General features: G+C 39.8%; 1 protein-coding gene across 1 annotated transcript in view; it reads left to right on the top strand.

Moving 5' to 3' along the window:
• LOC131998148 (matrix metalloproteinase-2-like) overlaps positions 1-2,146 on the top strand; it is a 529,615-nt gene extending 527,469 nt beyond the window's left edge. Inside the window, exon 4 of the mRNA XM_059370475.1 lies at positions 2,057-2,146. Within this exon, the coding sequence (XP_059226458.1) occupies positions 2,057-2,060 (4 nt within the window). The 3' untranslated portion in view covers positions 2,061-2,146. The remainder of the gene's footprint in view (positions 1-2,056) is intronic.
• Positions 2,147-12,599: the final 10,453 nt, after the last annotated feature.

Below are 12,599 nucleotides of genomic sequence, written 5' to 3'. Positions count from 1 at the left end.
GGGAGCTGTATCTAGCTATAGATTGATTCAGAACATATTCGACACGTCTGTTGAAGGTCATGGGAGAAGCCGTTGTACAAAATTTCTGCCAAATCGGATGAGAATTCCGCTCTCTAGGGCTCAAGAAGTCAAGATCCCAGATCGGTTTATATGTCAGCTATATCAGGTTATGTGCCGATTTGCGCCATACTTAGCACAGTTGTTAGAAGTCATAACAAACAACCTCATGCAAAATTTCAGTCAAATCGGATGAGACTTGCGCCCTCTAGCCGCTCAAGAAGTCAAAATCCATGATCAGTTTATATGGCAACTATACCAGTCCATTCGAATAGGAATTGCCCCTTGCAGGGGCTCAAGAAGCAAAATCGGGAGATCGGTTTATATGGGAACTGTATGCAGCTATAGACTGATTCAGAACATATTCGACACCTATGTTGAAGGTCATGGGGGAAGACGTTGTACAAAATTTCTGCCAAATCGGATGAGAATTGCGCTCTCTAGGGGCTCAAGAAGTCAAGATCACAGATCGGTTTATATGTCAGCTATATCAGGTTATGTACCGATTTGCGCCATACTTAGCATAGTTGTTAGAAGTCATAACAAACAACCTAATGCAAAATTTCAGTCAAATCGGATGAGAATTGTTATTGGAAGTGAGGCCACCGTAGCGCAGAGGTTAGCATGTCCGTCATGACCCTGAACGCCTGTGTTCGAATCCTGGCGAGACCATCAGAAAAATTTGTCAGCGGTGGTTTTCCTCTCCTAATGCTGGCAACATTTGTGAGGTACTATGCCATGTAAAACTTCTCTCCAAAGAGGTGTCGCACTGCAGCACGCCGTTCGGACCGGCTTAAAAAAGGAGGTCCCTTATCATTGGGCTTAATCTTGAATCGGACTGCACTCATTGATATGTGAGAAGTTTGCCCCTGTTCCTTAGGGGAATGTTCATGGGCAAAATTTGTAATTTTGTAATTTTTTTTTTTTTTGGAAGAAATGATACCGCCAAGTGATACGAGCAAAATTTCAGTCAAATCGGACGCGAATCTCGCCTTCTAGAGGCTCAAGAAGTCAAGATCCAAGATCGGTTTATATGGCAGCTATATCAAAACATGGACCGACTTGGCCCATATACAATGCCAACCGACCTACACTAATAAAAAGGATTTGTGTAAATTTTCTATTTCGGCTAGCTTTACTCCTTCAAAAGATAGCGTGCTTTCGACAGACAAACGGACGGACGGAAGGACATGGCTAGGTCGACTTAAAATGTCACGAGATTAAGAATATATATACTATGTGGGGCCTTAGACGCATATTTCGAGGTGTTAGAAACAGAATGACGAAATTTGTATGCCCCCATCCTATCGTGGAGGGTATAATTACATTATGCAAGACATTGATATTGCCAGTGTTGTTATTTGGCTTCGAAGCATGGGTACATGCGAAAGTAGACGACTTAGTATTTGAAGTTTTTGAGAGAAAATTTCTTTGTAGAATATCGATGTCGTATGAACCACCAACTGTATAAGCGGTATGACGGCGATGGCAGTCAAACTATTTAAAATTCAACGATTACGCTGGAGATGTCTAGCATACATAAATCAGCCCCTGCTCAAAAGTAATTGAAAATAGACCTGATGGTAAATGCAAATGGGGTAGACCATAAGTTAGATGAAAAAATCAAGTTAGGAAGGACATAAGGCAATTAAGTCTCAGAAATGGGAGAAGAATCACAGATTATCAAGGCGCTGGGAAATATATTCAGTGATCGGCTTGTGAAAGAATTTTTTTTGTGATTACCAACGAACTATGTAAATAAGCCTAAAAACTGCTAAGATTGGGCTTCCATTGTTTTTTAAATATTTTTAATTGAATACATATTTCTCTCTTTCATTCTAAGCTTTATTAAAAATGCATTTACTTTCTTTTAAAAAATCCGCAATTACTTTTTGGGCAACCCCATATTATCACATTTCATTTTAAAATTTTGAAAATAATTCCTTATACTGAACATTCTCCTAACCAACATTTTCCTTTTCTTCTCTTGTTGTTTCAGGTAAGAATTCCCCAAACCAAATGAACAAATTTTCGAGATTTTTTAAAGCCAAAAAAGCAAAGCGATTTGCCGTAAGTTATTGTTGAATCATAAATTCCTGCAAATAAATCCGAAATTATTACACACAAAAGTCTGGATAAATATCCAAAGACTCCCTATAGCACGAAAATAATCTTTGCCCATTGTTCAGCACTCTTTTCAAGTGCTCGGTATTTTCGCTTTTACTTTTTCCTTCTGCCACACAATTTTTTTCCACAAAATATGAATACAAGAACGTTAAAATAAAATCAAAAGCAGCAGAGAAAACCAACCCAAAAAAAACCGACTAAGACAAAGGATTACAAGCGAAAAATTGTATAAGCACCAATATCAGCAGTACCAGTAGCTGAGACAGCAGCAGCAAAGCACCAACATTGAAAAAGGATTCCAAGTCAATTTATCTTATGGATTAAATGATGATGAACAACCTCTACTTTTCACCCTTCCACGAAAGTCGTTCGAACGCTTTAATACTCGATTTTTACTATTCTGCTGGCAAAATGTAACAGAAGAAATTTTCTGCAACTATGCAAGTGGTTTTGCCCCAGTCGGTAGATAGTAAAAACTGAGCGGAAAAATCCCACGAAGATGCAGTAATTTTTTTTTTATAAATTTAAACAAGAGAAGAGATTTATGAAAAATGTGAAACATAAGAGGATGTTTGCAACATTTAAACTCTTTCGGAATGTAAAGCTTTTTAAATCCATAAATTGGTTCTAAAGGGTAAGGTAATTAAGGCAAAGGCATTTGAGAGAACATTTCAACTGTATATAAACTACTAGCTGGCCCGGTGTGCTTCGCCACACATTTAGCTTTCGCCTTATCAATACCCGTCCATTTCGGTTTTAACATACCCTTCCCCATAGGATGGGGGTATGCGAATTTCGTCATTCTGTTTGTAACACCTCGAAATATGCGTCTAAGACCCCATAAATATATATATATATATATATATATTCTTGATCGTCATGACATTTGAAGTCGAACTAGACATGTGCGTCCAACCGTCCGTCTGTCTATCGAAAGCACCCAAACTACCGAAGGAGTAAAGCTAGCCTTGAAATTTTGCACAAATACTTTTTATTAGTGTATGTCGGTTGGGATTGTAAATTTTGTACAATGGCTTCTCCCATGACCTTCAACATACGTGTCAAATATGGTCTTAATCCGACATGGCTAGATCGACTTAAAATGACATGACTGTCAAGAATATAATTTTTTGGGGTCTCAGACGCATATTTTAAAGTGTTACAAACAGAATGACGAAATTGATATACCCCCACCCTATAGTGGAGGGTATAAAAAGATGCGATGGGGGCACCGCAGCGAATGGGTTTGTATATCCGCTTATGGCTCTGAACGCCTAGGTTAAAATTCTGGTGAGAACATCAGAAAAAAGTGCATTGTCTGTTATTCCCTACTAATCTTGGCGACATGTGAGGTTTCAATCATGTAAACTTCTCCACTAAGTAGTATCACTCTGAGGCCATAGGCCCCCAATAAATGTTTTAGCCCCTCCAGAATTTTAAAAATTATGTTGGTTTCGAAGACTTTCGGGTCGACGCAGTCCGAGGGAGTGGCCGACGAATGCGCATGCAACATTTTGGAACAGCGAAACGGTCGGTAGGCTAAAATCCTATGGGGGGATCCATATCATGAGAAGACGAGGCTATTACTGGAAGGAAGCAAGATGGAGGTCAGTATAGCTGCGGCAAGTGATGGCATGTGTAGGTCATGCGGGGAAGATCATGAGACGTTGAAGCACTGAACCTAACCTAACCTTACCATGTTGGTTTCGCAAAATTAGCAAATTTTATCGCAATGGGTTTTAGCTCACCCCTCCGGACCCATCGGCTGGTTTCACTGTGTCACGCCGTTGGGATTCGGCAATAAGAAGGACGTCACTTACCATTGAACTTAAAGATGAATTGAACAGCACTCATTAATATGAGAGAAGTATGCCCGCTGTCCCTCTATGGAACATTAAAATTTTTCAATTTACGTGCGAAATTTAGCACAGAATGCTAGAATGTTTGAGTAAAAAGTATTTAAAACATCGAATTAATGAACTGATACGGCTTTCGACCCTTCATTGGCAAACCATTTCAGGTCATGTTTCAGTTTTTTTGTTTGAACCACCACCATTGTTTTGTATGTGGTACACAAAGATTTTGTTCACTTTGAGTGTTTGAGCTCTCCAACAACGCTTGAACTCCATTAGGAATAACATTGTTATACCCTCCTCCATAGGATAGGGGTATACTAATTTTGTCATATATATTCTTGATCGTCATGATATTTTAGTCGAGCTATCCATGTGTTTCCGACAATATAAAACGATCTGGGTCTTGACTTCTTGAGCTTTTAGAGGACACCATTTTTATCCGATTTGGCTGAAATTTTGCATAAGTTGTTTTGTTATATGCTAAGTATGGTCTAAATTAGTCTATATCCTAATATAACTGCTATATAAACCGATCTCCCGATTACACTTCTTGAGCCTCTAGAGGGCGCAAAGGTTGAAATTTTGCATGAGGTGTTATCTTATGACTTCTAACAGCTGTGTTAAGTATGGTCGAAACAGTTTATAAGCTGATACAGCTACTATATAAACCGATCTCCCGATTGGACGTCTTGAGCTTCTAGAGGGCGCAATGCTTATCTAATTTGGTTGGAATTTTGCACATATCATTTAGGTATGACTTTAAACAGATGTGTTTAGTATGGTCTAATTCAGTCCATAACCTGATGTAGCTGCCGTATAAACCGATTTCCAAGTTGAATTTCTGATCCTATTGAGGGCGCAATTATTATTCAATTTGCCTGATATTTTCGAGGTAATATTTTTTATGACTTGTACGGCATGAAAAGTACCGTCCATGTCGGTTAATAACTTGATATAGCTCATATATTGTATATTTGAAAAAGTAATTCTAAAAACTTCATAAATGCGATCCATGGTGAAGGATATATTAGATTCGACCCGGCCGAATCTAGCACGCTTTTACTGGTTTTTAAATTAACTCTGAACGAAATACTTTTGTTTGTAATCTCATAGACAAAGGAAGGGTATAGACTTTGAAACTTAAAGTATTAATAAAATAACACAAAAATTCTCCGTTCCATGTCGCCCGGGTTCCTTGCGCACTCACATATAAACGACTGAGAATTTGACATATCTCCCATCTGTTAGAGATTTCTTGAACATATAGTTATGAGTCTAAAGATTTCTTTTGTCTGTGGTAAACTATTATTGAGCTGTTAATGAAAAAAGCATGTAGCTGTCATTTGTAGTTTGGCAGATATACCAGTGAAAACTAGGTAACCCATCATGTCAGCTACCCTGTATATATTTTTTGTGATGGTAAAATCTGAATAATTAAGTTAGTACACCTCTATCCTATGGTGATGCGTGTACAAGGTATGCGGAACTGACCGAAACTAACTAGCGCTTATACCCTCCAAAGTGAATGGGGGTTATGCTAACTTCGTCATTCCGTTTATTACTTTACTTACTTACTTACCTCAAAATTTTGGTCTAAGCTCATATCTCTAAATCCATATATGGCACTGATCTTTGAAGTGTTTGAGAAATGGAAACTCAGCATGCAAAGTACTTTGTCTACAACAAATACGGTCCAAACAGTCCTATCGACTAATAGTAAGTGCTTATAATGTCCTAGATATTTTCCATATTCCTTGGCAATGATATATGCTCAAATAAAATGTTCAGCATAACTTTGGGCCACACACACATAGAAACCGATCTCTCTTCATTCATACCCATTCGGTTTATATCCATTTCAATATCTGCCAAATGTTGCTCTATTGGCATGGACATTGTAGACATCCTGTGAAGCAATCATTGCCCCTGAAAAGGGCAAGATGTGTTTATTCTATTTTTCCATTAACACTTGGCCACGAGAAAACGATACCATCAGCACGGAGCAGCATCAAAAATCAAAAAAACAAATAATCCAAATGCCTGACTTGAAGCAAAATAAAAGAACCAAAAAAAAAAAACCTACAAAATATAGAATGGCTGTAAAAGTATCTCCAGAGGAAAGATCTAGTTTTGTTCGGTTCTTTTTTCTTCTTTACTTTCCTTACAAATGGCCACATTCTCACAGATGCCGAGGGCTATGACTCCTTCAATTTGGTCCTAGTACCCAAAAAAAAATCATAACAACTGAGGGCGATTTAAGAACCCAGCAAACGGTGGTGGCTCAGTGCAAAGGGCCAAAGTGTAAAACTCATTTTAATTTTAATTTCTGTGATATTAATTATTAAACATAATATTAGCTATGGAAAATTCAATCTGTCTGTAACTTCCTACCTTACCATGACTATTCACTAGGTAGAGTATCTACTTGCTTTATCCGCACTAAAGATTTAATTTACTTGTCTTTTTTTTTGTATATGAAATTGTAAGTGTGAAGAAAGTTAAATGAAATGATTATACAAAAACGACGAACAACTAGAGGGAAGTTGAAATCATAATATAATTTCAGAACTTTTGAAATGAACTAGGATGTGATTACTTTCAATCTTGCTAATACATGAAGACTGGTCTAGTTGAAAACAAGTAAAAGCGTGCAATGTTTGGCCAAGCCGGCAAAACAAGAAGTAAAATGGAGAGATCGATTTATATGGGAGCTGTATCAGGCTATAGAACGATTCAGCCCATAATAAAAACATATGTTGATGGTCATAAGAGGATCCGTCGTACAAAATCTCAGGCAAAATTTCATTCCAATCGGATATGAATTGCGCCCTCTAGAGGCTCAAGAAGTCAAGACCCAAGATCGGTTTATATGGCAGCTATATCAGCCATACTTGGCACAGTTGTTGAATATCATAACACAACGCGTTGTGCAAAATTTCATTCCAATCGGATAAGAATTGCGCCCTCTAGAGGCTCAAGAAGTCAAGACCCACGATCGGTTTATATTGCAGCTATGTCAAAACATGGACCGATATAGCCCATTTACAATCCCAACCGACTAATAAGAAGTATTTGTGCAAAATTTCAAGTAGCTTTACTCAATCGAAAGTTAGCGTGCTTTCGACAGACAGACGGACGGACAGACATGAATAGATCGACTTAAAATGTCATGACGATATAGGGTCTTAGACGCATATTGCGAGGTGTTACAAACAGAATGACGACATTAGTATACCCCCATCCTATGGTGGAGGGTATAGTAAAGTGCTAATGGTCCGAACTAATTTGCAATGTGAGTCTAAGGATGAATTAACGAAAAATCACTTCGATGGCAATAGAAGTATTTGAGTTATTAAAAATATACAATACTGATGAATCCAAACACAAAGTTTGCTATTAACTGGCAAAGCTTTTGTTGACGGTAGCGTTATGTTGCAATGACAGTCTGCAATCTGACTGTGTCCTCCAGTTTGTGTCATTGTGATATCATAGTATAGCACGATAAGGACAAATGCAGTAGAACTGATGGATTAATTTAAAACGCGTAATAACTTGGGACTATAGTCCGATCCGTATTATATTCGCCAATGATCTCTCTCTCATCTCAATAAAATTCTTTATTTCGGTGAAAGTACATTCGTTGCCATTATGTATGGAACTCGATTTCTTTTGCATGGTCACCACGGGCACGCTTCCAGATGTTTTTCGACGATTTTCTAACAAGGTTAGGTTAGGTTGCAAATAGGGTGCAGATATAAATCCGTCCCTTGCCGCTATGGACATACACCGAAGCCACTAATCGGCTTCTTGTGCGCTCTTAATACAAAAAAGCAATATCGAAAAAGAAAATCTAAGTTAGGAATTCCGTGCTACTTACAAAATCCTTAATTGTTTTCCATGTCACTCCCCTAAGTTGGTTCATGTCAGGTATAGTGTCCCTACCTAAGTGCCAGTATATGTTAGACGCAAAATCCGGGCAATGGCAAAGGAAATGCTCCAACGTCTCATCATCTTCCCCGCTTACCTTACACATGCGCATAAGTGAGCTCGTAGTCCTATGTGTCCCGTTATGATACCAATAGCTTTACTGACCTCCTTCTTACTTCCTTTCAGTAACAACCTCGTCTTCTCACGATCTGGTTTCCCTCACAGGATTTTCGCTGTCCTACTGACCGTTTCCCTGTTCCCTGTATGCGCATTCGTTGCCCACTCCCTTAGCTCGGACTACGTGGAGCCGAAAGGCTTCGGTTTAACCAAGTTTATTGACAGCAGTCCTCTGATCTTCACCGCCAAATCGTTTGTCCTTTCATTCCCACTTACTCCGTTGTGGCCAGGCACCCAAACGATGCAGATTCTGTCATCCTCAGAGAAAGCGTTAATCTCCTTCTTACACTGCAAGACTGTTCGTGGCCTTCCGTCCTGGTTGTTAATTCCCTTATGGCAATTTTACTCTCCGTAAAGATGTTCACACTTGACGTACTCGTGTTAGAGCCACACCACCTCACGCATTCCGTGATCGCCCGGATCTCCGTCTGCAGGACCGTATTATGTTGAGGCAGCCTAAAACATATCTCAGTCCCTGGGTTCCCAATGTAGACCCCAACTCTGTCCTCTGTCAAGCATAAATCGGCCGATACTGCTGCAATTTCGTGTTCGATATTCTTACGAAGTTCATCAATCGTCGCTGGCTTGTTGGCAAAGACCATAGACTTGATGTGGTCCCTCAGAAAATCGTCTGACGGCGTCAAACCGCTCTACCAATCGAGAGTTAACAGGTTCTTCTAACTTGGTTTCTAATTAATTGATTGTTACATCGGTGTTTGGCTTGTGGCGGCATCCTGTTGCAATCACATGTCCTCCAAGTCCATATTATTCAATTGTGTTATCATTGAACGGTAGCGATTCCTATTCACAGTAACGTGCCGGTCGTGATCATCACGAAAGAAGTACGGCCCAATGTCGCTGCCGGCCCCTAAACCGCACCAAACCGAAATTTTTTCGGTATGCAATGATGACTAATGGAGTACGTGTAGATTGTTGTTTGACCAATAACACATATTTTGCTTATTGATGAAGCCATTCATACAGAATTGGTCTTAGCGCTCAAGATGATGTTTCGATGAAAACAATGAGGCCACTGTATTCGAATTATGGTAGTAAACTTTAATAATATCGACTCGTTGTTGGTTCGTATATCTTTCCATCATGAAATGGCAATCCTTACTGAAGAACAATGTCAGAAAGGCGACAAAAGAGTTTTTGATTTTACAACAAAAGAACAATACTTTTACCGTAGATGAAGTTTTAAAGGGTTTACAATAAACAATGTTAGTAATACTCAATAATGCTACCTTTATAACTAACGTTTGATATGTTGCAGTAAAAGAAGAACTTCTTAATAAAAGTATTTTATTTCTCGTAAAAATGTCTCAAACGCCTTATTTATTGTGCCTATAATGCTATTTGGTGTTGTGGTCTGGTGGATGGCGCTTCAAAAGTCCACCTACTGCTCAATACTCAACCGGATCCAAGGGATGACTTGTTTGTGCATTACATCCGCACTGAGGACGACACCATCTGATGCACTGAATTTAGTGCTACATCTAAGTACTGTACCTAGTACTAGTACTGTACTGTATACTGTATCTAGTACTGTACCACTATTCCTGATAGAACCTATTGGAACAATGATATTCTTGGCAATAGAAGTTACATAGACTTTAATACGGATGGTTCCAAACTAGACAACCAGGTGGGCTTTTGGATGTACTCTAAAAACCTAGAACTGGTCATATCAAAAAGGTTACCGGACCACTGCAGTGTGTGTCCAACGGAGATCCTTGCAATTAAGGAAGTGGCGGAATAGCTAAGATATAATGTCGTTAAATCTCTGGAGAACGTATTTCTGAGCACAAAAACCGCTCTCGACTGTCGCAGGTCTCTCAACGAGTTGGCTGAACAGTTCAGCCGGGCCACTGCGATATCCCAGGGAATTGTAAAGCGGGAGAGCTTACCAGACTAGGAACTACCTTACACATTCCAGGGATAATGGCATCTGTGTGTATGCCTCTAGCGTTATGTAAGCTAAGTTTTCATAACCAGGCTCGATGGACAACGAATGATAGATGGCCACAAAGAGGGGGCTGTAAGTATACCAAAACTTTATGGTTAGGCTTGAAGTGGTCTACTGCTTTGCTGCCATTAGCTAAAACAGACGTCTCAGTCATTGTGTCCGTCATGACAGGTCACTGTCTAATCGGAAAACATGCTGATAGAGTGAAGGTTGCCAGCAACGAATTATGCAAAAGCTGTGGCGACATCGACGAGGAAGAGACTATAGAATACCTTCTGTGTGTGTCCCACTCTGGCAGTCAGAAGGAATTCGACTTTAGGTTCTCATTTCTTTGAGAACGTGTCTGATTTAGCGGATGTGGACATTCGCAAGTTGTAGGGTTTTTTAAAGCGATCTGGATGGTTCAACGGTAGGAACTAGAAGGCATCTTCCTTCTTCTGTTCTTGTGGTATCACAATGGACGAAAACGTCTAAGTGAACCTGAAGGCAGACTGCCACTTAAACCTAACATAACCTAAACTTGGAAAGTGACAAGTTTTAAAATTCGCACAAGCCCCAAAAATTCTGGTATGTCCAAGTATTAAAATTTCGCAGTAAGCCCAAAAAATTCTGGTATGTCCAATGACAATAATTATCAGAGCGACACACAAATGCCTGGCAAGTACAAAAAAATCCTTACTTTATGGGTTTGCTTACATACAAATTTTTCAACTGCTTGTGCAGAACACCTCTTATGACAGCAACGTATTTTCTGGTTACAATTCCAAGCTTTCGCACTTTCCCAAACAACATAACCATCTCAACAAATTTAGAACTATTTAACAATATTGGTGTCAACACATCTTTAAAACTTCACTTTGAACTAGATTGCCATTTGCTAAAATCTGTGCATCAGGTCCTATGTCTTTCTGTAGGGCTTCCCAGCTTGTTAATTTTGTTGACGGGTGGCCTTAAATGGGTACTTTGGTCAACACATTTGACTCACACCGAAACATTTTTAATTAACATCTCATTTGATAGCCTTGTTAGGATTCATCATTGACGCACATCGACAACAACAATGACTTGCTATGAGGCCGACGAAATTCGGGGATCAAGGATAGGTCATAAAATGAAATCTCTGGCCCATTTGCTGGGCATAAGTTTTATTCAGGCGGCGGAGCGAAGCTGGATAAAATGTACGTAAAGTAGGCCAATAAAAATATGCTCCCCTTAAAATGGCAATTGATGAAACGCCAAGCTATAACTGCGGTGTGGCTAGTTTTATGCTCGATGCTGCGCTCACACTAGGTCGCAATTGGCAACTACGATGGTTTTCGAACTACATCATGCTAAGTAGGTTCGGATTATTTTCATAATGCCACCAAGATCATTTTTTACCTGGTTGGTTCTCTCTTCCATACAAACGAAAACGGATAAAATTTGTCATGCTGTTAAGGCTATATCAGATTATAGTCCGATTCAGGCCATACTAGGTTTGGATGTTGGAGACCATACTGGAAGTCATAGTACAAAATTTCATTCAAATTGGATTAGAATTGGAAGATCGGTTTATATGAAAGCTATATACGGTTACAAACTGATTAAGAACATACTTTGCACAGTGGTTGGAAGAGAAACCAAAACACCTCGAGCAAAATTTCAAGCGCAAACAGTCAAGATCCCATAACGGCTTATATGGCAGCCATATCAGGTTTTTGGAAGTAATGAAAAAACATTTCACGCAAAATTTCAGCCTTCGGCACAGTTTTTGAAAGTCATAAAAAAACATTTCACGCAAAATTTCAGCCATCGGATGTGAGTTGCGCCCTGTAAAAGTTCTAGAACTCATGACCCGAGATTATCAAATTATGAACCGATTTGTGCCATACTTATCACCATCGCCTATGAGACTTAAGGCGATGGGATAATGGATTGCAGCTTATACCATCGCGGTATAATCGAGGCGACGATAGGAAACCTGGAAGGAAGGGAAGAGGTTTCTGATCGGATGCCTCAGATGAACCTTAAAGTCGAGTGCGAGGCACTGCTGCCATTGGCACAGTCTTGGATTGACGGAACCCTAGTATTGCCATCTGGAAGATCATGTTACATGGATGGACCAAAGCTAGTGAACAGAGTGGGCCTGGGAGTCTACATTGATAACCCAGGGACTGAGATCGGTTTTAAAATGCCTGATCATAATACGGTCCTGCAGGCGGAGAACCGGGCGATCACTGAATGCCTGAAGTGGTGTGGTGAACGTCGAGTGTGAACATCTTTAACGACAGTAAAATTACCATAAGGGCAATAACAACCAGGACGGTCGGGTCACGAACAGTCTTGCAGTGTAACAAGGAGATTAAAGCCATCTCTGAGGATGGGAAAATCCGCATCGTTTGGGTGCCGGGCCATAACGGAGTAATGAAAGGGCAGACGATTTGGCGGTGAAGGCCAGAGGACTGCCGTCAATAGACTTAGTTAATCCGAAGCCTTTCGGGTCGACG

The sequence above is a fragment of the Stomoxys calcitrans genome, chromosome 5, assembly GCF_963082655.1.
Source record: "Stomoxys calcitrans chromosome 5, idStoCalc2.1, whole genome shotgun sequence".
Lineage (NCBI taxonomy): Eukaryota > Metazoa > Arthropoda > Insecta > Diptera > Muscidae > Stomoxys > Stomoxys calcitrans.
This window is presented reverse-complemented; position numbering and strand designations above follow the sequence as displayed.